Source organism: Mytilus californianus, unplaced genomic scaffold, assembly GCF_021869535.1.
Source record: "Mytilus californianus isolate M0D057914Y unplaced genomic scaffold, xbMytCali1.0.p SCAF_1, whole genome shotgun sequence".
Classification (NCBI taxonomy): domain Eukaryota; kingdom Metazoa; phylum Mollusca; class Bivalvia; order Mytilida; family Mytilidae; genus Mytilus; species Mytilus californianus.
Window position 1 is genome coordinate 89,368,442 of NW_026262581.1, and position 25,793 is coordinate 89,394,234.

The following is a 25,793-nucleotide window of genomic DNA, read 5'->3' on the forward strand; positions in this document are numbered from 1 at the left end:
CAGGAGAAGGACAGTTATACTTTTTCAAACCCTTAGTATGATCACTCAAAAATTTGTGGGAATACTTGTAAAGACATTTATAGATATCCTTATTTGTTAAATGAAAATTTCTCTGATGTTCTCTGAGCAAAAAGGCCATAAGGTCAACAAAATTGAGACAACACTATAAATATTTCTATTACATTTTATTCACTTTTCTTCATCAAAGTGAATGTGTGTAATTATATCAATTTAAGTTTCAGTATGAAATAAAGTTGCCTGTCCAATTAAATTTTAGGATGCATTGACTTTACAAAGAGTATGTCTGGAAAAGAAAATGGAGTTGACAGAAGAAGGCTCATGTGAAATTCCTGATGTCAGACATATCATCCAGGAGCTCACAACTAATCTGTTTATTTCTACATATAACTATCAGGTAATAACAGTGATTTTGTTTTAATCTAATGCCATATATGACTGCCTATTATCACCTCAATGTATAATCCATGTCTAAAGTCAAATTTAATATTGGACATGTTCTTTATATTGATATATAGTCTTATCATACAAAGTTACTGCAGGAGTTTGAGCTGCTTTCTGGTTGAGCAATTATTGCAGAAGTTGTACACTGCCACTTGAAAATGGGAGCATGTTGGATATGGTGCAACAGGCCACCTACAGATCCCCCATAGAGTTGATGCAAGAGTTCTTTGATATGCAGAGAGCTTGACTCTTTCCCTTCACAGGACATTAAATTAAACGTGCCCATTCTGACCTGATGTAAAAAATATATGTATGTGCACAACTTTATGTGCAAATGAAGTGTGAGTTCTGCATTATTTACATTTGTTACTCTAATTTCTAATAACAGGATGAAGAAGGTAGATGTTTGAGTGATTCATTCTCTGAGTTACCTGAGAGAGACCCTGACGAAGATTTAGAGACATCTAAACTTACAGAGTAAGTCATTATTTCCCAAGTAGTATTGAAGAGATATTCTGAGTTTTTTTATATTATTTAGTTGGTGTACTACATATATAGGTACAGAAGCAACTGCTTCCAGAATGAAATTCTGATGTCAGTGAGAAACCATAAATACCTACATTTTTGGAAGTGATCAATTCTATCAAGATTGTCATCGAAAGAGCTAATTTAAGAAAATGTTACTTGGTAAGTTGTTATTCAAGGAAAAGACAATTGTAATTTGTTGAAATACTTTTTTTTATTGTGCCTTGATCCTAACTTTACAGGAATGGTCTAAGTAGTTCATCAACAGTTATCACTAGCCTTTCAACTCTGTGGTCCAGAGTTCAAACCACACTCATGATGAGGTGTTTTTCACTCCGATATCAACAAGGATTGCCTGTTTTTCTACTGAAGGTGGCAGTTGCCTCCAGGTTCTCTGGCTTCCTTCACCAATAAAAACTTGCTGCAATGATTTAACCAAGGGTGTTGAAAGTGTTAAAGACTAACAATCAAACAAACATCATTAGACCAAAACACATTGTTATTAGTTTTAACAATTATTTCTTCTTACAGGAAACCATTATCATTTGATCAGATCAAAAGGAATATCGACAGGGTAAGTATTCTGTTGCAGTTGTTAGATCAAAACAAATGACTTAACTTTTGTTCAGATCAAAAAGTATAATTGATGTCAAAGTGTTTGACCATCTATTGATATGATGATCTGAACAAACCAAGGATACAATAGGTTGGTTTTCGAAGCATATAAACTTATTAAGGAGAAAGTAGTTCAAAGACTTATTTTCAATGTTTCATTTTATGCACATTGATATTGCAAAATTACAGTTAGTAGTCAATATATTAAGCATTTTAACTTAATTGCTGTACTCTATTAATTGAAAACCTCATGTCAAAATGCTGAATAGCTGATAATCTATATGAGTAAATCCAAAATTAATATTATTATTCTTGGTTTATTGATATTTGTTTTTATGTTTCACTAAAATTTCAGTTTTTCCTTTAACCATTCTAATCCAAGTTTTGGACAACATTAAATAGTGATATCTATGGTAGACGGTCAATTGTCACATATGCCTTGATTATACTGCTTATATTTGAACAAGTTGTTTAATTTTTTTTTTGAAAAGTGCATGCAAATATATATTTTCAAAAAATGAAATGTGAAGATGATAATAAAAAAAAATGATTTTACAACAGGGAAGATACAGAAGAATGGATAAGTTTCAGGAGGATATGTTCCAAGTCTTTGAGAGAGCGAGACGACTCTGTCGAACTGATTCACAGGTAAACTTTTGTATGAAAGGTCAACATGATGTTATTCTTTGATGATATATATTTTCCAACATGGAAATAATTGCAGAAATATTATTTGTTTGGAACTTTTTTTCTGATTGAGATCAATTGTGGTTGTTATAACCCACAAACTCTTAGGGTGGTTTTTGGTCTATGCATCAAGTCTGTTGGTCCGTTCTGTATCTGGTTACATTTTTGGTTTTAGGTAGTTTTTCCATGAAGTTTGGTCACACCAACTTGAAACTTAAAATACATGTTTGTTAGGATGTGAATATTTAAAGAAATATGCTAAATAGGGTTTTGGAACTTGATTCCACAGTTCACTGAACACGGGCATGGTGTACTATGAACACAAACTCTTGTTTCAAGATATTTTCACAGTATATGCAAAAATAGCAAACAAAAACAAATATGACAGAGAGAAACTAAAAACAACCTCTGAATTACATGCTCCTGGCTTAGCACATGCACACAAAGAATGTGGTTGGACCAAACATGTTTGTGAGGTCTCAATCCTCCCCTAAATGAGAACAGTGGTGTAACAGCAAAACATAAGAACAAACTTTGAAAATCAGTTGGAAATGGCTTGACTGATCAGATTGGTGAGAAGCACAAAAACAACAAAAGATAAAAATTACTGATCTAAGAGTACTCACAGTTACTGAAAGCTTGTTCAAAGCCAATTCATTCCTATTGCTAGCTTTTTAAATGTACATATACAAATATCTGCTGTTGATAATTTTGTGTCATTTGATTTGTTTATATGTTTAGCTGTATGAAGATGCAGTGGAAATGCAGCATTTCTTTATAAAGAAAAGAGACGAGATATGTAAGAATGGAGAGATCTTGCTAACTCCAGCTTTAAGTTACACAGAGCGCCACTTACAGGCAGCCCTTGATGCTGAAAGAAACAGGAAAATGCTTCAAGAGAAAGAGGGAACAGAAAAAGCTAAAAGAGAATCAGAAGAAAGACAGCTTCAAAATACAGTAATGTTTTATTTAAATTCAGTAGGAATGATCTGTTTTAAATCTATGCATATTGGAACCTTATGATAATTGTGGTTTAACTTCAAGAATCCCATATAGTGATTGTGGTAAATAACATTCCAGACCTACACTGTTAGTGAATTGATTAAAATGCAGTGTAATAAATAACATTCCAGACCTACACTGTTAGTGAATTGATTAAAATGTAGTATGGTAAATAACATTCCAGACCTACACTGTTAGTGAATTGATTAAAATGTAGTATGGTAAATAACATTCCAGACCTACACTGTTAGTGAATTGATTAAAATGTAGTGTGGTAAATAACATTCCAGACCTACACTGTTAGTGAATTGATTAAAATGTAGTTTGGTAAATAACATTCCAGACCTACACTGTTAGTGAATTGATTAAAATGTAGTATGTAGACCCGAATGGTCAATGCTTATATTTAAAATGTGTCACAGAATATGGAACTGAGATAGTGATTTCAAGATTTTAACCATACAACAAGTTACTGTGATACAGTATAGAATTATAAACTGGGATTTATTTAAAAGTTCTTTAATTTCTGACATGAATGTTCCCTTTTGACAGTTATGTTGATGTTCTGAATGGCCATAAAACATGTCACTGCTCAAAAAAATGATGAGTTTGACAAATCATTCAATAAAAATTCTTAAAAACAAATCTAAGAATCCCTGCCAAACTTTAGGAAATGAATTATTGATGCCCATATGTTTTGAATAATGACTACAGCCAACATATAACATTGCTGCCATTCTTTCTAAAAATATAAATTTTATGACAAGTTGAAAATCTTGTGAATGGCAAATTGGTAACGGTTGATGACCTTCAAATACCATTGAAAATTGCTATTGTAACTATGAAAACATTTGACAAATGGGGAAATGAAACATTTGTGATCCCAATTTTCTTTTATTTACTATTAATGACACAATTGCTAAACAAACAAAATTGTTTTGAAAACTTTCTTAGTTTAAGATTTTTAGAAATACAACTTTGCCCTCCGCCCCCCTTTTAAGAATTCTGGTTAATGATCACAACTACCATAAAAAATGTTACTTGATTGAAATGCATTTTTTTACAGAGAAAAAACATTTCAAAATGCATGTAAATGATATGACTTATTTTTTATGTTACATAGGTCAGTAGTGAAGATTTTTTCAAGTACAAAGAGCAAACATTTCATATTGGTGATACAGTGTATATTGAACCAAGGTAAAGTTTAAAATGAAATGATTAATAACTAGTTGGGGAGTAAATCTCTTCAGAATTCTGAAAAAAAACCAATTGTAAAATGAAATGGGATGATGCTCATATTTTAAGATACTCAGAATTTCTTTCTAGAATAAAGGCTATACAAAGTAATATTTTAAACTCAAAACACCCTCTGTGTAAAATTTTCAGAAATCTGTAAAACTCTCAGTGCGATTTCTTTGATATGACTATTGATTGTTAGTTCTTCCTACCATAACATCATTTTTTGGGGTAAGCCCTTTCTAAATTTGCAATTTGGCCGTTCGTTGGATTATAAAAGGATTTTAATGTTTGGATAGATCTGGTTTGAAGAGAAAATCTACAAGTATATACAGGTAAGTCTGATGGCTTTATTATTTCATAATTTGCATGGTGTTTTTTATATTGCCTGGCCCAGAGGGCCAGTGTGAGCTGTTGCCATCACTTGGCGTCCGTTGTCTTTTAACTTTTACAAAAAATCTTCTCCTCTGAAAGTACTTGACTACTAGGGGGGAAAAATAGCCACAATCATTCTTAGTGTATTTATTTTAAACAAAGTGTCTGATGATCCCCCATAGGCCAACATGGCTAAAAGTAGAATATAGGGTTTAAATGCCAGTTATCGTCTGATACCATAAATTAGGATATTTTGGTGGTTTTCACCAAAACAGTAGTGGTTAAATTTTGATGTGTCAAGTTTAGGCTCTTTGAGTCATTCCTGTTTTAAATTTTGCCATAATGGAATTCATGTACCTATTAACCTCTAAAAGTGAAAATGTAGGTCATGTCCTGCATAGAGTGAAAAAAAAAAATTCCGGTCATTATATTACAACATTATGTACAAACTTTTTTCAGTTGCATTTTACACATTTTTTTTCACCTACACTTAATTATAACTTGAAATGTAATCATTTGATTTCTTATTTATTAATCATTTAAAGACATTTATTATTTTCAACTAAAATTTAAAAAAACATCAATTTTGCCAAAAAATGTATTCACATTGTTGCAACCGACTTTTATGACGGTTCTAGTTATTCATCAAATAACTTTTTCTTGTCAACTTGCAAGGTTCAGAGTTGCAGTTCAGAAGTTTCAGTGGTCAAACTTTTGAGTTCTGATAAAGTTTGGGTTTCTAGATAGATGTTTTAAGTAATTGTTTTCCTGTACTGTTTGCAGCTATTCATATATGAATCAAACATTGCTTTGTAAAAGTCCATGACAGTTTCAATTCATACAGGATCTGAGAGAATAGTGTTATTATGCATTCTACTTGTTTGTAAGTTTGTTGGTATTTGCTTCTGTTTGTCAGCTGTTTGTCATCTGTTCGTCCATCAATTTTTTGGGTCACACTTTTATCTTCATATTTAATCAGCAGCTTGACAGTGATAGTTGTAATGTGTGAGACTTTTTAGGATCTGTCAGACACAAACCTTCGGTGTGCAGATACCTTGAATTTTCAATATGTTGAAAGAACTTAAAAATTTGTGTCACACTTTTCTCATGTGCTACTGAACATTTCATATTTATACAGCAGCTTAGCATTGATGAGTTGCAATGTGTGAGCACCTTTTTGATCTGTCAGACACCCACTTCAAATTTTACGATACTTTGAATTAAAAAAGGGGTGGTAATATTAAGCAGAACAATACCTGCAATCTTGTCCTATTTATTAACATTGGTGGAGGATATATTCTATTAACCTTAGATAGTGTTTTAATCAGATTTTGGCGTTCTCCTAAACAGGAGTCATATACAGTGCTATCACTTGGCATCCATCTTGGTCCGTTGTCATAAACTTTTTCAAAGATCTTCTTTAAAACTACTGAACCAATTTCAACCAACTTTGGGACAAATGATCTTTAGGGTTTCTAGTATTAAGTTTTTGTTTTATATTCCAGTCAGTCAACATACACCGTGGCATTAACTTAGAATAGAACATAAGACTAAATGCATTCCTTGATTGTCTTATATAGTATTAAGAGATGATCTGACAGGGGAAAAATGCTCATAACGTCAAAATCTACCTTTTTCAAAATTCCACCAATATTATCTGGTTACTCTTTATAATATAGGAGTTCTTGCACTTAAAAAAAGACCTATTGACTACTTTTTTGTATTTTTGTCTTTTAACTAGAAAACTATGATAGATAAGTATAAGCTAAAAACAGCAATAGTTTGAAAGGTGAGCGAATCAGGCTCTTATTAGCCTCTTGTTTACTTTTTAAGTCTTTTTAAATGACATAAGATATTTGATAAAGGTTAAGAGATTTCTATGACAATGTTTTTTTAAGATCAAATTTATTGAGAGATCTATTTACTCATGATTATTGACTTTGAATGGTGATTAATGACATTTCTAGACTATTTTCAGTGACGTTTCACACCTCTTAGCTATAATTAACAAGATAATTAGTGAATTGACACACTGTTGTATTGATACCTGTTAAATAATCTTAAATGGTAAGGTTCAAACTGATTCATGAAGAACTTCAAATTTGGCAGTATCTCGGGGGATCAAAAGTCTCATTGACAAGGATACGGGTGAAAATGGGTCAAATACTAAAATCACGGGTTATATGTTAATTGAAATAATTTGCCCTTAGAACTGCGGGTAGAGCAATTTGACTTGCATTTTAACAATTCATTCATAATGATAATCTTGTTTATTTTTGTAATCATATAAAATGATTGCTACAACATTTGATGTGTTGATCCTACTAATTATATAATTAGTGTGTTTTTTCACTCATAAAATTGAATCATATTTGTGTTTGGGCTAATTTTATTGTTTAATGAACATCATTGCTCATAACATTCCACTCCTGATTATTGAGAATCACATATTGACTATTTTGACTTCTGTTTTATTTTTGTGTGTTTAATTTTTGCACTTTCATCTAAGGCACCAAATAAACCAAAATATGACTACAACCAAAATATCCTAATTTTCAGTATCTTGAAAACTGTTATAGATAATAGAAATCAGATTTGGCTAAAATGTTCAAAATTTAGTGATCTACTTACTCAGTACTTTTTGTTGACCAAAACAGGAGAAGTCCTTGTAGGATTTATTGCCCTTTAATTGACAGTTTTACCTTTTTTGGATTTTGGCTATTAAAATCTTTAGATAGAAACTGTAAACAGTAAAATTAATCAGCTATATTTTTGACAGGTGAGCAATTCAGGCTCTAAGGAGCCTCTTGTTTTTTTTCATTCATTTAAATGATTCAAAGACACTCTAGTACAGGAAAAAAATATTTAATATTTATATTATGATGAGAGGACATCATTGATTACTTTAAAAAGTGTTTTTTTTTAGTTTGATAGTTATTCATATACTGTTTTCGAAAATGATTTTTATTCTAATTTGCAGTTGTAACTAAGAGAAAAATATAAGCATAATTTTTTTCATGTTGTTCCCAACTGAAGATTTATGAAATAAAATGTACCTGACTGAAAACAGTGTGTCATGCATTTAGCTCTAATCCTATGCATACCATATGTTTTTCAGAGAAGAAGGTCAGGAACCACATATTCTGTGTATTGAGAAATTATTTGTAGACACTGCTGGTGTACAAACATTGTACGGCTTCTGGTTTTATCGTCCAAATGAAACCTTTCATTCTGCTACCAGAAAATTTTTAGAGAAGGTCAGTTTGAATAATTTTTATAGATATTTTCTTTGATTATTAAGTATCCATACCTTAAACCATTGTGGTGACGTCAGCCTATTCATTTACCGTGGATTCTTTTTCTAGAATCAACGCTTCCTAAATCTGCCGCTGAAATGGACTCACCAAATTATTTTCAATTGTTTCCTTTGTGTGTCTAATTTCATTAAGTTTGAATTGGCTAATTTACTGATTTCTGTTCACTAATGGAATTAATTTAAAAACTTACCTTTAATCTTTGTAATTTGTATATGCCTTCACTGGGAATCGAACCCTTCCGAGAAATCTGTTATGAATGACTGACATCAACACATCGACGAAACCTCTCGGCTACCAATGGGTTACAACTTAGATGTCTATTTTATATATATAAATATACATCGGACACACAGGGGTTGTACCTTTATATATACACAATGGACAGTCGTATAATATAAGTTGGTAGCCGCGAGGTTAGCATGCTTAAATCAACGAGTTAAAAGATAGGGATTTGTCGGTTTAGGTTCGAATCCCTGTATTATCTCTGTTGTCCCAATTCAGTTTTTTTTCTAATTTTCATGTTATAGTGGATATTTTTGTAATAATAGCGAGTTTTACCGTTTATTTTTTGGATTATTATTGGCTATTTTAAATGTTTGAAACAAAAATGATTACATTCTATTTGTCAATTTTGTTGTATAAATATATTATGATTTCATCTGTTTTACTACATAATTTTACAAATGTTTGTTCGCAAATTCCTTTGCGAGAAAATCCTGATGTGCCTAGAGTGCTAGAAATTTCGGTAACATACTTATTATATATACTTTATATATGCTCTTTGGTCGGATTGTTGTCTCTATGACACATTCCCCATTTCCATTCTCAATTTTATTAGAAATAAGTTCAAATATGTCTTATTTTGTAAAAACAGATAATATTTAGATGCCTGATAATATAAAGATCTTTAAAGGTAGAAGTGTTATATTTGTATTTTATTAACCAATTAATTGTGATCTGAGATTTACCAATGCATCGTTGGACACGATAACATGGTTATTTAAACTCACTTACAATACCTTCTAATTAAGAAAAGGCTTTAATTTTGAAAAGAAATTAACACAATAGTTTAAGTTATAGATACAATGGATAAGCGTCGATTCATGAAAAACAAACCATTCGCCCTCCGGGCTCATGGTTTCTTTTTCAAGAATCCACGCTTATCCATTGTATCTATATAACAGATTCATTTATTGTAATATTAGCGAGGGTGTTACGTTCTTCAACATCATTATGATACAATAAGTCAAAGGCATATACAGACATTACATCCAAGTATATTAACAAATATTAGTCCAACATTTGCCTGTGATATCCAAAGTTGAAAGTAGTCATGTGACTAATTATACGACCGCAAAAAAATTTTTGTGGTCGTATATTGGTATGACGTTGGCGTCGTCGTCGTCCAAAGACACATTGGTTTTCGCACTCTTACTTTAGTTTAAGTGAATGGATCTCTATGAAATTTTAGCATAAGGTTCAATATCACAAAAGGAAGGTGGGGATTGATTTTGGGGGTTATGGTACCAACAGTTAAGGAATTAGGGGCCAAAAATAAGCATTTTTGTAACTTCCAGACATAACTTGTGTGTTAGTGTATGGATCTCTCTGACATTGTACCACAAGGTTCCATATCACTAAGGGAATGCTGGGATTGATTTTGGGGGTAATTGCCTCCAAATTTTAGGAATTAGGGGCCAAAAAGGGGCAAAAAACAAGCATGTTTCTAGTTTCATGACAATAACTTGTGTGTAAGTGTATGGATCTCTCTGACATTGTACCACAAGGTTCCATATCTCAAAGGGAATGCTGGGATTGATTTTGGGGGTAATTGCCCCCAAATTTTAGGAATTAGGGGCCAAAAAGGGGCAAAAAACAAGCATTTTTCTAGTTTCATGACAATCACTTGTTTGTAAGTGTATGGATTTTTATGAAATTGTACTACAAGGTTTCATATCACAAAGGGAAAGCTGGAATTGAGTTTGGGGGTAATTGCCCAAAATGTTTAGGAATAAGGGGCCAAAAATAAGCATTTTTCTAGTTTCCAGACAATAACTTGTGTTCAAGTGTATGGATCTCTCTGAAATTGTACTGCAAGGTACCATACCACATAGGGAAGGCTGGGATTGATTTTTGGGGTAATTGCCTCAAAATTTTAGGAATTAGGGGCCATAAAGGGGCAAAAAAACAAACATTTTTCTAGTTTCAGGACAATAACTTGTGTGTAAGTGTATGGATCTTTATGAAATTGTACTGCAAGGTTCCATATTACAAAGGGAAAGCTGGGTTTGAGTTTGGGGGTAATTGCCTTAAACGTTTAGGAATTTGGGGCCAAAAAGGGGCCAAAAAACAAGCATTTTTCTAGTTTCCAGACAATAACTTGTTTTCAAGTGTATGGATCTCTCTGAAATTGTACTGCAAGGTACCATACCACAAAGGGAAGGCTGGGATTGAGTTTGGGGGTGATGAATCATAAGGGGGTTCAAAAAATTTCGGGGGGGGGATTTTTTTTTAATTTTTTTTCTTTAATATTTTCCATTTTAAATTGGTTATTTCTGATTTATATATAAAAGCAAATAATAATGATATGGTTTGAATAGGTAAATTAAAAATGTTTAAGTTCTTAGACCACATTCATTCTGTGTCAGAAACCTATGCTGTGTCAAATATTTAATTACAATCCAAATTCAGTGCAGTATCAAGCTTGAATGTTGTGTCCATACTTGCCCCAACTGTTCAGGGTTCGACCTCTGCAGTCGTATCAAGCTGCGCCCCAGCGGAGCATTTTATTTGTTACTTACATCTAGCTTTTAGTGATATATATATGGTAAGTTGAGTTGTGGTCCATTTTGCTTAATATGGACTGATTCATGGTCGTATGTACAGTACTAGGCACTGATTCTGGTATATTAGATATTTTGCTAAATATTTGAAAGAACTCAAAATGAATACTTTTTTTTATAAACAATTTTCTATAGATCCGATAGGTGTAGTGACAAAATCAGACGTTAAAAAGTTTCAATATACTATGCATGTCATTCTAATTACAGGAAGTATTCAAGAGTGATGTGTACACAAACATACCATTAACACAGGTCATAGGTCGATGTTACGTCATGCATGTCAAGGAGTACTTCAAAATGAAACCTGAGGTATGTCAGTCCTAGTAATACTATGATATGTCATCTTATATTAGTCTAATTTTTTTGTATTAACACCATTTATTTATTTTTGTATGTATTTTTCAAGAGACAGTTACATGTATATGTTAAATGTATTTAAAAAAAACAATGGAAAGAACGTTTTTTCTCATCTGCAACAAAAATTACCAAAAGTGACTTTAAGCGAGACATGGGTATTACATTTAATGGCAGAGGCCACAACAGCTTTAACAACTTGCATATAACCTCAATATCTTATCCCTATTTTCACCTCAGAGCACAAACATTTTTTGAAGGAAATTCATAATGAGACCTTGTCAGCTGACCTTTACCTCATTTTCATCCTGTGGGGGTCGGGGTACATTTTAGGATGTCTTTTTCTTGGTAACTATACTTGATAGCTCAACATTATTTTAGTAAGTGTTTTTCAGAATCACATCCTATAGATAAAAATTAATTGTATGTAAATTCATTACATATATTTAAGCATGTTCACTTGACAGATTTTATTTGATCACTGACCTCAATTTGATAGTATTTCTTTTAACAAAATACAATATTGCAACATGTGAGAAATTTTAGTGTTAAATCTTGTTTTAAAAGTTGTTACAAATTATAATGGTGAAAAGAAGAATAAGAAATAAAAAACCAACCATCTAGACATTATATAATCTACCTATATTTTCAGGGATTTTCAGATAAAGATGTATATGTGTGTGAATCAAGATACTCGTCAAGACTCAGAGGTTTTAAGAAGATTAAGGTAAAAGTCAAATGAAAATCTTTTCTTCAAACAGTTTCACTATAGATTACTTGCTATGAATGATAACTTTTAGTGTTTTTTATAGAATTATTTTCAGTTTAATATTACTAATATAGAGAAATACCTCTATAACCTGCCACTGTTGCCACAGGATGATTTAATCATATACTTATTTAAGTACATTTACTTGTAGATTTGGCCAGTGCCAAGGAATGACCAAGTTATGTTAATACCTAGGGAGGTTACCCTAGTACCTATCAGAGTAGCATCTGTGTTTGTTGACAAGGAGAAAGATGAAGCAGATGATGGAGACAATAGTGTTTTGGACAAAGTCAGACTGGTAGGTAGCTGGACTGAAGGATACTTTTTATGTCCATTTGCAATTTTTTTTTTTTTTATTGAGCATATCTTAATATTCAAAGATTAAATGAAAATAACACTAGATAAGTTTGCGTGTCTAAAGTGCTTTTCTGGATTTACCTTCACCAGGAACGCTTTTAAAAACCAAATATTTGAAAGCCAGGATGTATAAATACATAGAAATGTTAAGAGCCATATGACCAAAAGGGAACCTAAACCAAATAGACAAATTCATCTGCAATTTTCCTATGTCAAACATCAAATGGTCATTTTACTTAATGCATTACAAAATTTTTTTAATTTATTTTATGAGTCTTGAACATCTGAAGAATATGTTAATGTATATTTTACTTCCAGGATGTTCGTATAGAAAATATACAAGGTGAAGAAGGTTTGACCTATTTTGAACAGTTGACCTGTAAAGCTGGTTCATTTAAAATTGGTGATTGTGTTTATGCTAGGTCAGCCAAAGACAGACCTGTTATTAGTAGAATTGATAAGATTTGGTCCAATCAAGTGTAAGTTCAATAATTATTAGATTTTTTTTAATAACTTATGAGAAAATGAGGAAATTGTTTACATATGATAGTTGACTTCTTAGTCTAATCTTAAGAAATGATAATGCTTTGTTAGCTGAAAAAAGATACAGTTTAATATTCATTATTTACTGTTAGTGACAATGAAAAAAGGACCCGAATAAGAGCCATCAAATAAAATCCGTTTCCATTGATTGTTTGAAATGGACCAAATTAAAGCAAGCCAGAGCAACATTCATAGATTTTTATTTCTTTAAAAACAACTGCCACTCTCCCCTTTTTTGATTTGTATAGTATACTATAAATTGAATAATGTGTAATTTTTAATCAAGGTTGACTCAACAATATTTTTTACAGTGGTGAACCTATTATAAACAGTACCTGTTTTGTTTTTCCTGTTGATATTGAACACTCACCAACTCGTCTGTTTTACAAGAAGGAAATTTTCTTGACTACAACAGAAGAAACATTATCAATGAACAATATTGAAGGAAAATGTTCAGTACTTCACATCAAGGATTACTATACCAGTAAGTTATATATGACCATTTTTAGCTCACCTGGTCCAAAGGGCCAGTATGACCTATTGCCATCACTTTACAATGATCCCCCCTGCAAACCAACATGGCAGCCAAGGCTAAACATAGAACATAGAGGTAAAATGCAAATATTATTTAATATCTTCGAAAACCATTTAAAGAGAGAAAATCTGGCATGGGCTGAATTTTTCACTTTGTAAAGAGCTACCTACTGTCCAAATTTCCTAAAATTGTCAGACAACTTATCATTTGAAATATTTATATGCATGTAATCCCTATACTCCATTTTCTGTAAATTTTGGTGTTTTCAATTACAGCTCTCCAGATTGAATTTTTATGCTTTCCACACAATTGATTTTGTTGATTCTCACCCTACCTGTCTTTTGAAAAAAAAAAATAAACATTTTTTTATGCCCAAATTTACAATAGAAGGAGGGTATTATGTTTCCCTGTTTGTGCATTTGTCCGTCCATCCAAATGTCCGTATGAGGTTACATTTTGTGTTTTAAGGTAGTTAAACATGAAATTGTGGTAATGTGGTTTCAACTTGAAACTTAGAACACATGTTTATTGATGTGAACATTTTAAATATTTGACTATAAGGTTTTGACCTTGATTTCACAGTTCACTTAACATAGAAATGTGTATTCTTGTTTTAGCAGGGCATTAACCATTGCATTGTTTTGTTTTTCAGGTCGTATAGGAGACATACCAGAAGATGATGTATATGTTTGTGAGTCCAAATATCAAGAACCAGAAAAAACTATAAAAAAATTAGGAAAAGGATTAAAGGTATAGAATCATACAAGTATTTTTCTGAAGGATGGCAGCTGTGTTGAAATATTTAATGAGATTTTGTTATGTAGATTGATAATGACAAGTAATAATGGTATCAACTCTGTTAGATGTAAATAAACTCTTTTTTTATACCTCATACAAAATGGTAAATGATTATTCTTTAAATGTGGAAATTTGTTCACGCTTGTTAATTTCCTTTATTTCGCAATGCATAAAATGTTTCCAAAATATCCCAGCACAAATAGTATTTTAAAAGCAACAACATTGATGTGAAGTGCTAATTTTATTTTTAATATGTACATTTAAATGCGCACACAAAGTTAATGTATGGGAATCACCAAAGTATCCATGTCTACAGTATTAGTCTTCATGTTTGTTCACCTTTCAATATGCCACACTATGAAATTCAGATTTATACGATGAAATGAAAATTGATTAATTATGCAATATAATATACTATTAAATACCATTGGATTGCTTTAAAATGGGTTTAAAATTTACCATTCATGACTACCATTTCTTTTCTGAAAATTGTGATAGTGTGGGAGGAATAGGTATCTCAGTATTACTTCACTTCGATTTGTATCAATAAGTTGTTATTATGACACAGGGCACCAATTGGTTAGTATACCCAATCCTACCTTCAGTTAACAATTTTTTTCTAAGTGTGAATTTTTCAACACTATTACTTTGCCTGGAATTAAATTTTAGATAGTGATTAAGCATCATATATACATATGATATTTTCATGAAAATGAAGAAAAAATTAGTTTTAAGGAAAAACTTGGTTTTCTCCAAAGGAATCGCAAAGGCAGTATGCCTTGAACAAAAATGAAATTGTACACAGTTGTTAATCATATTAATATTTTATCCTAGTAAACAAATCACTTTGCAGGAATTTTACTTATTTTTATGCCCCCACCATCACCAGAGTGGACATTAAGTGTTACCCTTGTCCGTATGTCCGTCCCAAAATAGTTTCCGTTCTCTAACTTTAGTTTGCCTCAACCAAGTGTTATGTTATACACAATGCTTATTACTACAACACATAGATCAAGTTTGAATTTGGGTGGCGTCACTTCTACCGTTCTGGAGTTATGCCTCTTTATAATGTTATATGCAAGGGGGGCATCATCTGTGTCCCATGGACACATTCTCCATTTATTTAATAATCATATGGTGTCCTCTTTGATCATGTATTCACAAGCAGAGCCTTTCTGATATGTCAGTTTTCAAGTTCTACTGTACTTTGAAAAGATGAAATTATCTATACATGTAATTTTCTCAACAGAAATACACCCTGTCACCATTGGTTACAGATGATGAACTTTACTTCTTCAAAAAGCCTCTGACTCTACAAAAGGTAAGTTTTATATGAATATTTAGGTCACATTAACAAAAAGAAAATTTATTTCCAATACGATGTTGTTGTTATTTTCCAGAAAGTATGTTTTCAGAACACTTATTTTAGGACTACTACAGTAACAGTAGTGGTAATTTCAGAGTTATAACTAGATTTTTAACGGTAATTAGATCACATCAAATGAAATGCTTTTCTTAGTGTTTGTGTGACCTCAGATTATTTTTAGTGTGACATTATAAATGTGCAGAAATGTAAAAAATAGTTTGCATGGATTAAAAGCAACTTGCCAAATTTCACATTAAAGGGTTTTTTTTCACTGTCACTTGACTGTACAGTTTTAAATCACTTCATTTACTTTACCTACCATAAACTCTTGACACAATCTTCAGGGACTTTTCTAATGATTAAATATAAAAGTGTTTTCCATTGAAATTTTAGCATTCAAAAACGTTTCAATTTTGTGTTAAATTTTGAATGGGAAATAAAAAATGTACAGAATATCCAGGAAATGCAACTGTTCAAAGAGTCATTAAAACTCTTGTAAGATAGGAAAATGCATAATAGATGCACCCGAAAGGACCATCATATTTCATACTTTTAATAAAAACACTTGAAAATAATAGTTTGCAGCGTTCAAACATATGTCAAAACTTTTGAATAAAACTGTAGTACATGAGGCTCAAAAAGATTTCAATTTTAATTTATAATTCCATACAGTACACTCCTGTGTAATTGAATGTAAATAGTATACAGATATAGACACTACTTGTACAAGGAACTAAGTAAACTGATAATCTTGATCTCCATACAGTGTACCCCTGTATAATTGAATGTAAATAGTATACAGATATAGAGACTACTTGTACAAGGAACTAAGTAAACTGATAATCTTAATCTCCATACTACATGAATAGTTCAATGCCAACATTTAAAGAATTAGCATTTAAAAGATCTTAATATTTCCTCTACAATAAATAAATTGAATTTTGTTGATGAAAGTTTATCTTTAAAGAAATAGAATGTAAAAAAACCCACAGTAGCTGTTCCATTAAAAAGACGTGCCTAATGAAAGGCATACTGAAATTACTATCATATATGGATGCCATTCAAAATCTGCTTTATAAAAGATGGCAGCAGAACATTGATAAACACCATTACTGCAAGTTCAACAGCAAATTGTTTGCTTGTGTCAAAGAGAAATTGTGTTTAGGAGGAAACCCCTCAATAAGAGTCTGATTTAGAGATAAAATTATACATAATTAACACTAATGGTTAAATCCAGTAAAAAAAGTTGGAACTAGTTTTTGGGTATAAAAAATAGGAAGATAATTGCTTATTGATATAAAATGCAGTACATTTATAATAAGCCTAAGATTCGGTTTTGTATCTTCATAAACATATACCTAGTTAGTTATTGACAATGTACATTCTTGCATGTGTATTTCCAGATAAATTCTAGTCAACTTTATGGAATCAAAACTACAGTAGGGATCTGTCTGTTGCTTTTTCATTGTTTATGTATTAGAGTTATTACAGATTGTCAAAATAAAATACCTGTTTGTTGTCAGTCCTTCTCTGTTTCATTCAAAACAATATATAACTTTTAAAGTTACACAATTTATGAAAAGAGTGTCATATTTGAATTTGTTTTTATATATTACAATAATAATAAAGCATTGTGTTACTATTTTGACTTCTTATCCCACACAATATTACAAAAAAAAACATTTTAGGGAATAAAAGATATCAAGTTAAGTAAGCTTTACCAAGTTTGACATCAAATATTTCTGTAATGGCTCTCTATCATTCTTGCTTTCTTTTGCCAATTTTAGCTTTATGTTTCATTACTCATAATGTACAGTCTTTTATGTTTCTGTGTTTAGTTAGTTATTTATTTCATTTTAAGCATGACGTTGATAAGATTTTTATTCGTTGATAAGATTTTTATTCGTTGATAACATTAATTATTTATTTACATAGAAAGAAGATATGATATTTTGAGTTTTTTTTTGTATTCTTAAATATTTTGGACATTGCCATTTACAAGTTTCATGGTTTTTTGTAAATGGTTGTAAAGTCCTAATTGCATTCTTGTATTGAACGAAAAAGGTATTCTTAACCTGAGAAAATCATTTTAGAAAAAAAAAAAATTGTTTATACAGAATTATTTTTTGGAATAAGAAGTAGGGGCCTCGGTGGCCGAGTGGTCTAAGTAGTTATTACTGTAATCACTAGCCAGTCAACACTGAAGTTGAGTGTTCGAACCCCGCTCGTGCCGGTGCACTCGACTCCAATCTTAATTGACTAGGATTGTCAGTTTTCCTATCGAAGGTCGTGGTTTTCTCAGGGCACTCCGGCTTCCTCAACCAATAAAAACTGGCCGCCACGAAATAGCCCAAAAGCAGTGCTTAAAAGTGGCGTTAAAACACCAAAAATCAAAAAATCAAAATCGAATCAGAAGATGAAGTCCTTTGAGCCTGCTTTGAGTAACTGAGAGCATTCTTTGATACAGTATTGTTTATTATTGTTTTATTTGTACTTGTGTTACACCAGTGTTATATAGTTAATTTTAGGAACCCAACAAGTTGTGTCAATCCACTGATCAAGATTAAAAAGAGTAGAGTTAATACCTAAAAAAAAAATAGTTTAACCTGCCATATTTTAATGTGCCTGTCCCATATCAAGAAGATTGTCAGTGGTTGTCTTTTGTCATATTTTAAAATGTTTTTGTTTGTTTTGGCTTTGATATCTTTGATAATCTCCTGTTGATAAATTGACAACTGACATTGGTCAGTTTAGAGTTTGATATATTGTATGTTGACCTCTAGATGTGTTTTAATTGTTTGTGTCAATGGGTTGCTGTCTCATTGATGAATACTCTTTTATTCATATTCTAGCAAGCAGTTCTAGATCAAAGTATAAATATTACTCTGTGAGATTCAGAACAATCTGTTTAAATTGAAAATCATGCTTACAAGGATATGACAACAGGTTTTGTCATAATGATACCGATCTTCAAAAATATTATTGGTTGACGTAAGAATTTTCAGAACAGAAAGTATAAAACAGAGCATTATTAAATCCATGTAAATGAAGTGTGAACACATGATCTGTTTTCCATCTGGATTGGATTTAGAATTGATAAAGAATTCAAAAAACACTCTTTTTCTCCAAATGTGTCATCAGTATTTACCTTATAGTAGTTAAATGCGATATCCTCTTTCTCTGAACCAGTTATAATGACATGTCAACACAATGTAAGGATTGGTTAAAGATGGTCACTTTGGCTCAGTTTTATTTAGACATGTGCAAGATTTATTCACACTATGCTGATAAGGAATGATTCTTTACACATTTTTTATTTTTTATATCCAATCCTGTGTAGCATTATAATATGAAGAAAATCTTACTTTTATCTCAGGTTTAACTTTTAAAGGATCTAATTGACTTATATGCTTGCTTTATACTTGGTGATTTGACAGTTTTTCTAGTATTTGAATTTGTTCCAATATGCTTTTAAATATAGAAAGCATGTGTAATTTGTTCTGGCCTATGACAGAATTAGCAGGAGGCAGGATAAAAGGTGTTACTTTTCCTGTGTAAATGATTTTGTTAGGTTTATGTTACTGCTTATAAAGATCTGTTATCCATCAATTTCAGTTATACATTTCAAGTTAGAATAAAGATTTTGCAGAGTATAAAAAAAAAGAGTTCTTATGTATTAAAAATGCAACTACATACAATTGGCAGAAGAATATGAGGAAATTTTAGTCATGCTCCAGTTACTTTGTATATTTTTCTTCCAAATGTTTGCTGATTAGGTGTGTACTGGTAGATTAAGTACTTATGGTCAGTGCCTGTTGCATCACCTCCAGTCCAGTGCATGCCTGCTGTAAACGTAATATGAACCCCTGTCCTGTTTTCAAGCTTCTTCTTTAATTTACAGAACAGAACAAGAAATTGTCTAAATTTGATATAACATGGCTGAAATAAAAATCATTGTCAACCAGCATACCTGTGAAAGGATGGAACCAAAAAACTTTTAATCCCTATATTAAATAGCTGGCTTCTTATTTATTTGTATCTATGAATATGTTGGAACACCTATTTCTTATGTATTAAAATTAACTATGTACACATAACTTGCAACAAATTTTGTGGATCATTTCTAGAGGTATTCACAAAATCTTGTTAATTCTTTTTAATTACAACTGACATGGGGCAATTTAAAGCTTGACATATACAGACATACTGTTAGGTTGTCTGACATGGGGCAATTTAAAGCTTGACATATACAAACATAGTGTTAGGTTGTCTGACATGGGCCAATTTAAAGCTTGACATATACAGACATACTGTTAGGTTGTCTGACATGGGTCAATTTAAAGCTTGCCATATACAGACATAGTGTTAGGTTGTCTGACATGGGTCAATTTAAAGCTTGACATATACAGACATAGTGTTAGGTTGTCTGACATGGGCCAATTTAAAGCTTGACATATACAGACATAGTGTTAAGTTGTCTGACATGGGTCAATTTAAAGCTTGACATATACAGACATAGTGTTAGGTTGTCTGATATGGGTCAATTTAAAGCTTGACATATACAGACATAGTGTTAGGTTGTCTGACATGGGCCAATTTAAAGCTTGACATATACAGACATACTGTTAGGTTGTCTGACATGGGTCAATTTAAAGCTTGCCATATACAGACATAGTGTTAGGTTGTCTGACATGGGTCAATTTAAAGCTTGACATATACAGACATAGTGTTAGGTTGTCTGACATGGGTCAATTTAAAGCTTGACATATACAGACATTGGGGTTATTATGGTATAATGGTGATTGAGATAGTTTTGGGTTGTAAGTGTGAAATGGTGGGGGGAGAGTTGATTTTGTAGTTTTAAGTGTATAATGTTGAATGAGATAATTTTTGGGGTTATAAGTGTAATGGTAAATGAGTAGATTTTGGGGTTGTTATGGTATAATGGTGAGTGAGATAATTGTGGGGTTATAAGTGTTAAATGGTGGGGGGAGTTGATTTTGCAGTTATAAGTGTATAATGGTGGGAAATGATTTTGGGGTTGTAAGTGTATAATGGTGAGAAATGATTTTGGGGTTGTAAGTATATAGTGGTGAGTGAGTTTATTTTGGGGTTGTCAGTGTATAATGGTGAGAGAGTTGATTTTGGGTATTAAGTGTACAACGCTGGGGGAGTCGATTTTGCAGTTATAAGTGTATATAATGGTGAGAAATGATTTTGGTGTTGTAAGTGTGTAATAGTGGGAAATGATTGTGGGTTGTAAGCGTAAAATGGTGGGAAATGATTTTGAGATTGTAAGTGTATGATAGTGTATAATGGTGAATGAGTTGATTTTGGTGTTGTCAGTGTATTAAGATGGGAAATGATTTTGGGGTTGTAAATGTATAATGGTGAGTGAGATGATTATGAGGTTATAAGTGTATAATGGTGAGGAGGATGATGGTGAGGTTATAAGTGTATAATGGTGGGAAAAGATTTTGGGGTTGTAAGTGTATAATGGTGAGTGAGATGATTATGAGGTTATAAGTGTATAATGGTGAGGAGGATGATGGTGAGGTTATAAGTGTATAATGGTGGGAAAAGATTTTGGGGTTGTAAATGTATAATGGTGAGTGAGATGATTATGAGGTTATAAGTGTATAATGGTGAGGAGGATGATGGTGAGGTTATAAGTGTATAATGGTGGGAAAAGATTTTGGGGTTGTAAGTGTATAATGGTGGATGAGATGATTTTTCGGTTATAAGTGTTTAATGGTGAGTGAGATGATTTTGGGTTATAAGTGTTTAATGGTGAGTGAGATGATTTGGGGTTATAAGTATTTAATGGTGAGAGATGATTTGGGGTTATAAATGTACAAAGGTAAGTTAGTTAAAGAGTTCATGTTTCCTTTTATTTGATCTTTCATGGAATTATGAACAATGGAATTGGAAAATTTAGAAGCAGTCAAGGCACTTGTGTGGTTTGTATATCGAAACCATTTAATACTCATTTACTTTCGACATTATTTAATAATCCCATTAGTGGTTGCCCTGTAAAGTTTTAAAAAATGTTGCGCATTTTCTGTAAGTGTTGTGCTGTTACTGTTTTTGTCACTAACACCAAGTTTGCTAGCTTAAGCTTTAACCAGCTTGTCTTGATTTTCAGGAGCCTTCTCCTTTGCTGATGAAAGTAAATGAAGATACCAACACTTCTTTTGTTGAGCAGGAGTCGTTCATCGATGAGGACAGTCGATCAATGGATACCAGTATTAGTTCAGTATTTGAATCATTTACACCACAACCAGAAAAACAACAAATGTCATCTTCTAGTAAAAAGGTAGTACAAAAGAACAGATCTGGGGTAATTAAAAGTGTAATTGTAATTATATGTAATTTATTACAAATTTGAAACTAATTTAATGTAATGTGTAATTATGCCCCCGCCACTAGGCGAAGGAGGCATTAAGTGTTACCCTTGTTCGTCTGTACATCCCAAAATTGGTTTCCGTTCTCTAACTTTAGTTTGCCTTAACCAAATGTTATGAAGCTTATGCACAATGCTTATTACCATAAAACACAGATCAAGTTCGAATTTGGGTGGCGTCACTTTTACAGTTCTTTAGATATGTCCCTTTACAACGTATGCAAGCGGGGGAATCATCTGTGTCCCATGGACACATTCTCCATTTATTTATTTTATTTTGACAGAGAAAACGTAGGCAAAGTAAAAACAAACAAAAACAAGTTATGAATCTGAATTGATTAAATAGAAAAAAACATTAGGTTTTAAAAAAGACATGAAATAAAATAAATCTTGTGTGAGGTAAAATCGAATTACAGATGACTTTGAAATATATATCTATTAGTGATTAAACATTTAAATGAAATATTAAATTTCTAAACACAAAACAATGCTTCCACAAATGTTTCAGTGCTAAACTGTGGCCTCATTTTAACTGGTTCACATTTTATCCTATATGATAAAGTTCTTAGTGCAAAAGTTATTGAAATATAATTGATTACTTAGTTAAGTAATTTGACCCCAAGACTGCAAAAGAGTCAGTTAATAGAATGCTCTTTGTTGTAAATCAATCTGAGCTTTATTTGTTGATATCATTTGAATATCGTTCAGAAGTTATGTATGAGATATTTACATTTACTATTTCTTGATCATTTCTCCTAAAAATTCATGTTTTCTGGACCATTTTTTTTTAACACTATTTTCAGATTTTAAAATTCCCAAGAAATAATTTTTATTGCAGTTAAAACACTTGAACGTTAAGGAATAGGAAATTCTATTTTTATGATTTTTTTTTATAATTTGAAAAAAGAATGAAAGAAACCTTCAGTATTAAAACAGATTTGATATTTTAGGCCAAACCAGGAATGAGGAGGCAGATCAGCGGATATATTGTATATTCTGGAGTAATAAGAAAACAAATTCAGCATGATAATCCTGATTGTTCCTTTGGGGACATCAGTCGTATTGTGGGGACAAAGGTAAAATGTGGCATGTAGCCAAGTTGCCTCGTGTTTAACTGTGCATGATGCATGACAAAGGTCCATATAGGCAAACAAAATCAAAGTAAAGCCAAGGAATTTGCTGAGATTCTCTTGACCATTACACATTTTTAACGTTTCCTAAATGGACCTTAGTATCATTATTTTTATGTTGCATTTTGTTTTGATTTATATAAATTTTGTAGGATAGAAAGCCACGAGTACCTAGCGGTTACATATTGTTTTCAAAGGACTTTCGCCGACAGACTCAACAGAAAAATCAATATATATCTTTTGGTGAAATGAGTCGTATGGTGGGAGAAAAGGTAAAAATATCTAGATTGTTATCAACCTGATAAATTGTCTTACATCAGGGAGTTGTTAATTGACCTTTAACCCCAAGAACGTTATGTGTATTTATACCATAGAAATCAATGCCCAAACAAACATATTTCTTTGATTTTTTATAAAACTTAAGCTGTGTTACTTGTTTAAGGTAAAGTGAATATTCTTCAACTTAATGATATGGGAAAATTAGTATGGATTGTCTTGTCTACTTTTATGTTACACAAGCTCCAACAAAGCTGTAAAACATCAATGGTTACATGAAGGACATGATTTAATCAATATGTACTTAAAAATACTGGCAATATTGGAACAATCTTCTTTATTTCATGTTGGCAGAGTCCCAAATTAAACTCCAGAATTACGAAATTAACTAGGAGTGAATTTTTTGATACTATTAATGAACTTTTGACATTAGAGCACAATAAAATTCCTGTCTCATTCATTTCCTTCAGAGTATTTTGGCAAACTGTTAGGAGCTTATTGAGAGGTCATATCCAGAAGTCATGCAAATGGTTTCTTTAGCTTTATCGTCATTTTTAGTCGCCAAGTATATTATATTACTTACCAAAACATTTGTGTCCTTTAAAACATTCTTTTCTGAGAAAGTTTTATTATATACATTTATTTGTTGATGTGCTGACATGTTGTTATGTTTTGTCCATGTAGATGTATAATGTGTACTGTTTATGTATAGTAGTTCCCAAAATATTTTGTGTTTTACATTCCCTGCATTTTGAATTTTGTTTTTAACCTAGAATAGATTGATGTAAATGTGTAATGTGCTAACTTATATGTCATGTATAAACAAACACTATTGAACGTCTGCAAGATATTCGAAAATATATAATGTATTTTGTTTTTATCAATGCTACATTCAGCACTTTAAATGTCAAAGGAACTTAATTTTAAACATTACTTTTGGTTTAAATTTGATTAGATTAAAGTAATTATTTAACCTCTGTAATGTGTACAACTTCTTTTTAAATATAAGGAAGAGTCTGACTTTAAGGCATGAGCATTTAAAGAAGTAAAAAAAACATAATATCAAACATTTTTATTGAGAGTTATAGGAAACAGTCTAGAAACTATATTTTGTTGTCCTATTCCTAAAACTTGGAAGCATGCATGTCAGACTGTAATTTTCGAAAAAAAAAATTTTTTTTTTAATTTATTTGTTAATTTAGCATCTTTTTCATATTAGCTTATGCATGTTACATATTCTATACATATTTAGTAACATTAGGATATACTTTGAAGAACTAGTTTATGTAAAATTATTAAGAAATAAGTTTATAAGTGCTTAGAATATTAAAATATCATATTCAAAGTTAACTTTATCAACCTGAAAAGAAACAGTCAATTGCCGAATTCATAATCTGATTTTATCAAAAGCTGTTATACATCAACATAGGCAACTCCAGGTGATTTTGAATGAAAAAAGGTGTGCATAAATAGGCATTTAAACAATATTTGTTAATGTGAAAATATCCATAAAATTGTCTCAAAATATCATGAAACTGATAACTTTTGTTTGTCACCTGGAGCAAATGATAACATGTCCATAGACAGTGAAAATATCAACAAGAAGTTTCCTGTGGGGTTTTTATACGACCGCAAAAAAATTTTTGTGGTCGTTTATTGATATAACGTTGGCGTCGTCGTCGTCCGAAGACACATTGGTTTTCGCACTCTAACTTTAGTTTTAGTGAATGGATCTCTATGAAATTTTACTATAAGGTTCAATACCACAAAAGGAAGGTAGGGATTGATTTTGGGGGTTATAGTACCAACAGTTAAGGAATTAGGGGCCCAAAAGGGGCAAAAAATAAGCATTTTTGTAACTTCCAGACATAACTTGTGTGTTAGTGTATGGATCTCTCTGACATTGTACCACAAGGTTCTATATCACAAAGGGAATGCTGGAATTGAGTTTGGGGGTAATTGCCCAAAACGTTTAGGAAAAAGGGGCCAAAAATAAGCATTTTTCTAGTTCCCAGACAATTACTTGCGTTCAAGTGTATGGATCTCTCTGAAATTGTACTGCAAGGTACCATACCACAAAGGGAAGGCTGGGATTGATTTTGGGGGTAATTGCCTCAAAATTTTAGGAATTAGGGGCCAAAAAGGGGAAAAAAACAAGCATTTTTCTAATTTCAGGACAATAACTTGTGTGTAAGTGAAT

At 31.6% G+C, this 25,793-nt stretch overlaps 1 protein-coding gene and 1 long non-coding RNA gene across 19 annotated transcripts in view; one reads left to right on the forward strand and one right to left on the reverse strand.

Annotated features, from left to right (window-relative positions):
* LOC127710157 (uncharacterized) overlaps positions 1-25,793 on the reverse strand; it is a 460,084-nt gene that overhangs the window by 343,018 nt on the left and 91,273 nt on the right. The gene's annotated exons all lie outside the window — the stretch shown is intronic.
* The window catches only part of LOC127709375 (protein polybromo-1-like), a 63,368-nt gene that overhangs the window by 25,886 nt on the left and 11,689 nt on the right, over positions 1-25,793 (forward strand). For 13 of the 18 annotated variants that reach the window (XM_052214954.1, XM_052214874.1, XM_052214898.1 and 10 more), the window contains 18 exons: positions 278-415; positions 851-939; positions 1,519-1,561; positions 2,164-2,250; positions 3,031-3,246; positions 4,415-4,488; positions 4,827-4,862; positions 8,021-8,159; positions 11,270-11,371; positions 12,069-12,143; positions 12,337-12,483; positions 12,861-13,021; positions 13,397-13,569; positions 14,273-14,370; positions 15,668-15,739; positions 17,188-17,223; positions 21,930-22,124; positions 23,138-23,263. In XM_052214954.1, the coding sequence (XP_052070914.1) occupies positions 278-415; positions 851-939; positions 1,519-1,561; positions 2,164-2,250; positions 3,031-3,246; positions 4,415-4,488; positions 4,827-4,862; positions 8,021-8,159; positions 11,270-11,371; positions 12,069-12,143; positions 12,337-12,483; positions 12,861-13,021; positions 13,397-13,569; positions 14,273-14,370; positions 15,668-15,739; positions 17,188-17,223; positions 21,930-22,124; positions 23,138-23,263 (2,007 nt within the window). Of the gene's footprint in view, positions 1-277; positions 416-850; positions 940-1,518; positions 1,562-2,163; positions 2,251-3,030; positions 3,247-4,414; positions 4,489-4,826; positions 4,863-8,020; positions 8,160-11,269; positions 11,372-12,068; positions 12,144-12,336; positions 12,484-12,860; positions 13,022-13,396; positions 13,570-14,272; positions 14,371-15,667; positions 15,740-17,187; positions 17,224-21,929; positions 22,125-23,137; positions 23,264-23,469; positions 23,590-25,793 lie in introns of all 18 variants that reach the window. The other 5 variants (XM_052214905.1, XM_052214915.1, XM_052214924.1 and 2 more) reach the window with 5 other exon arrangements.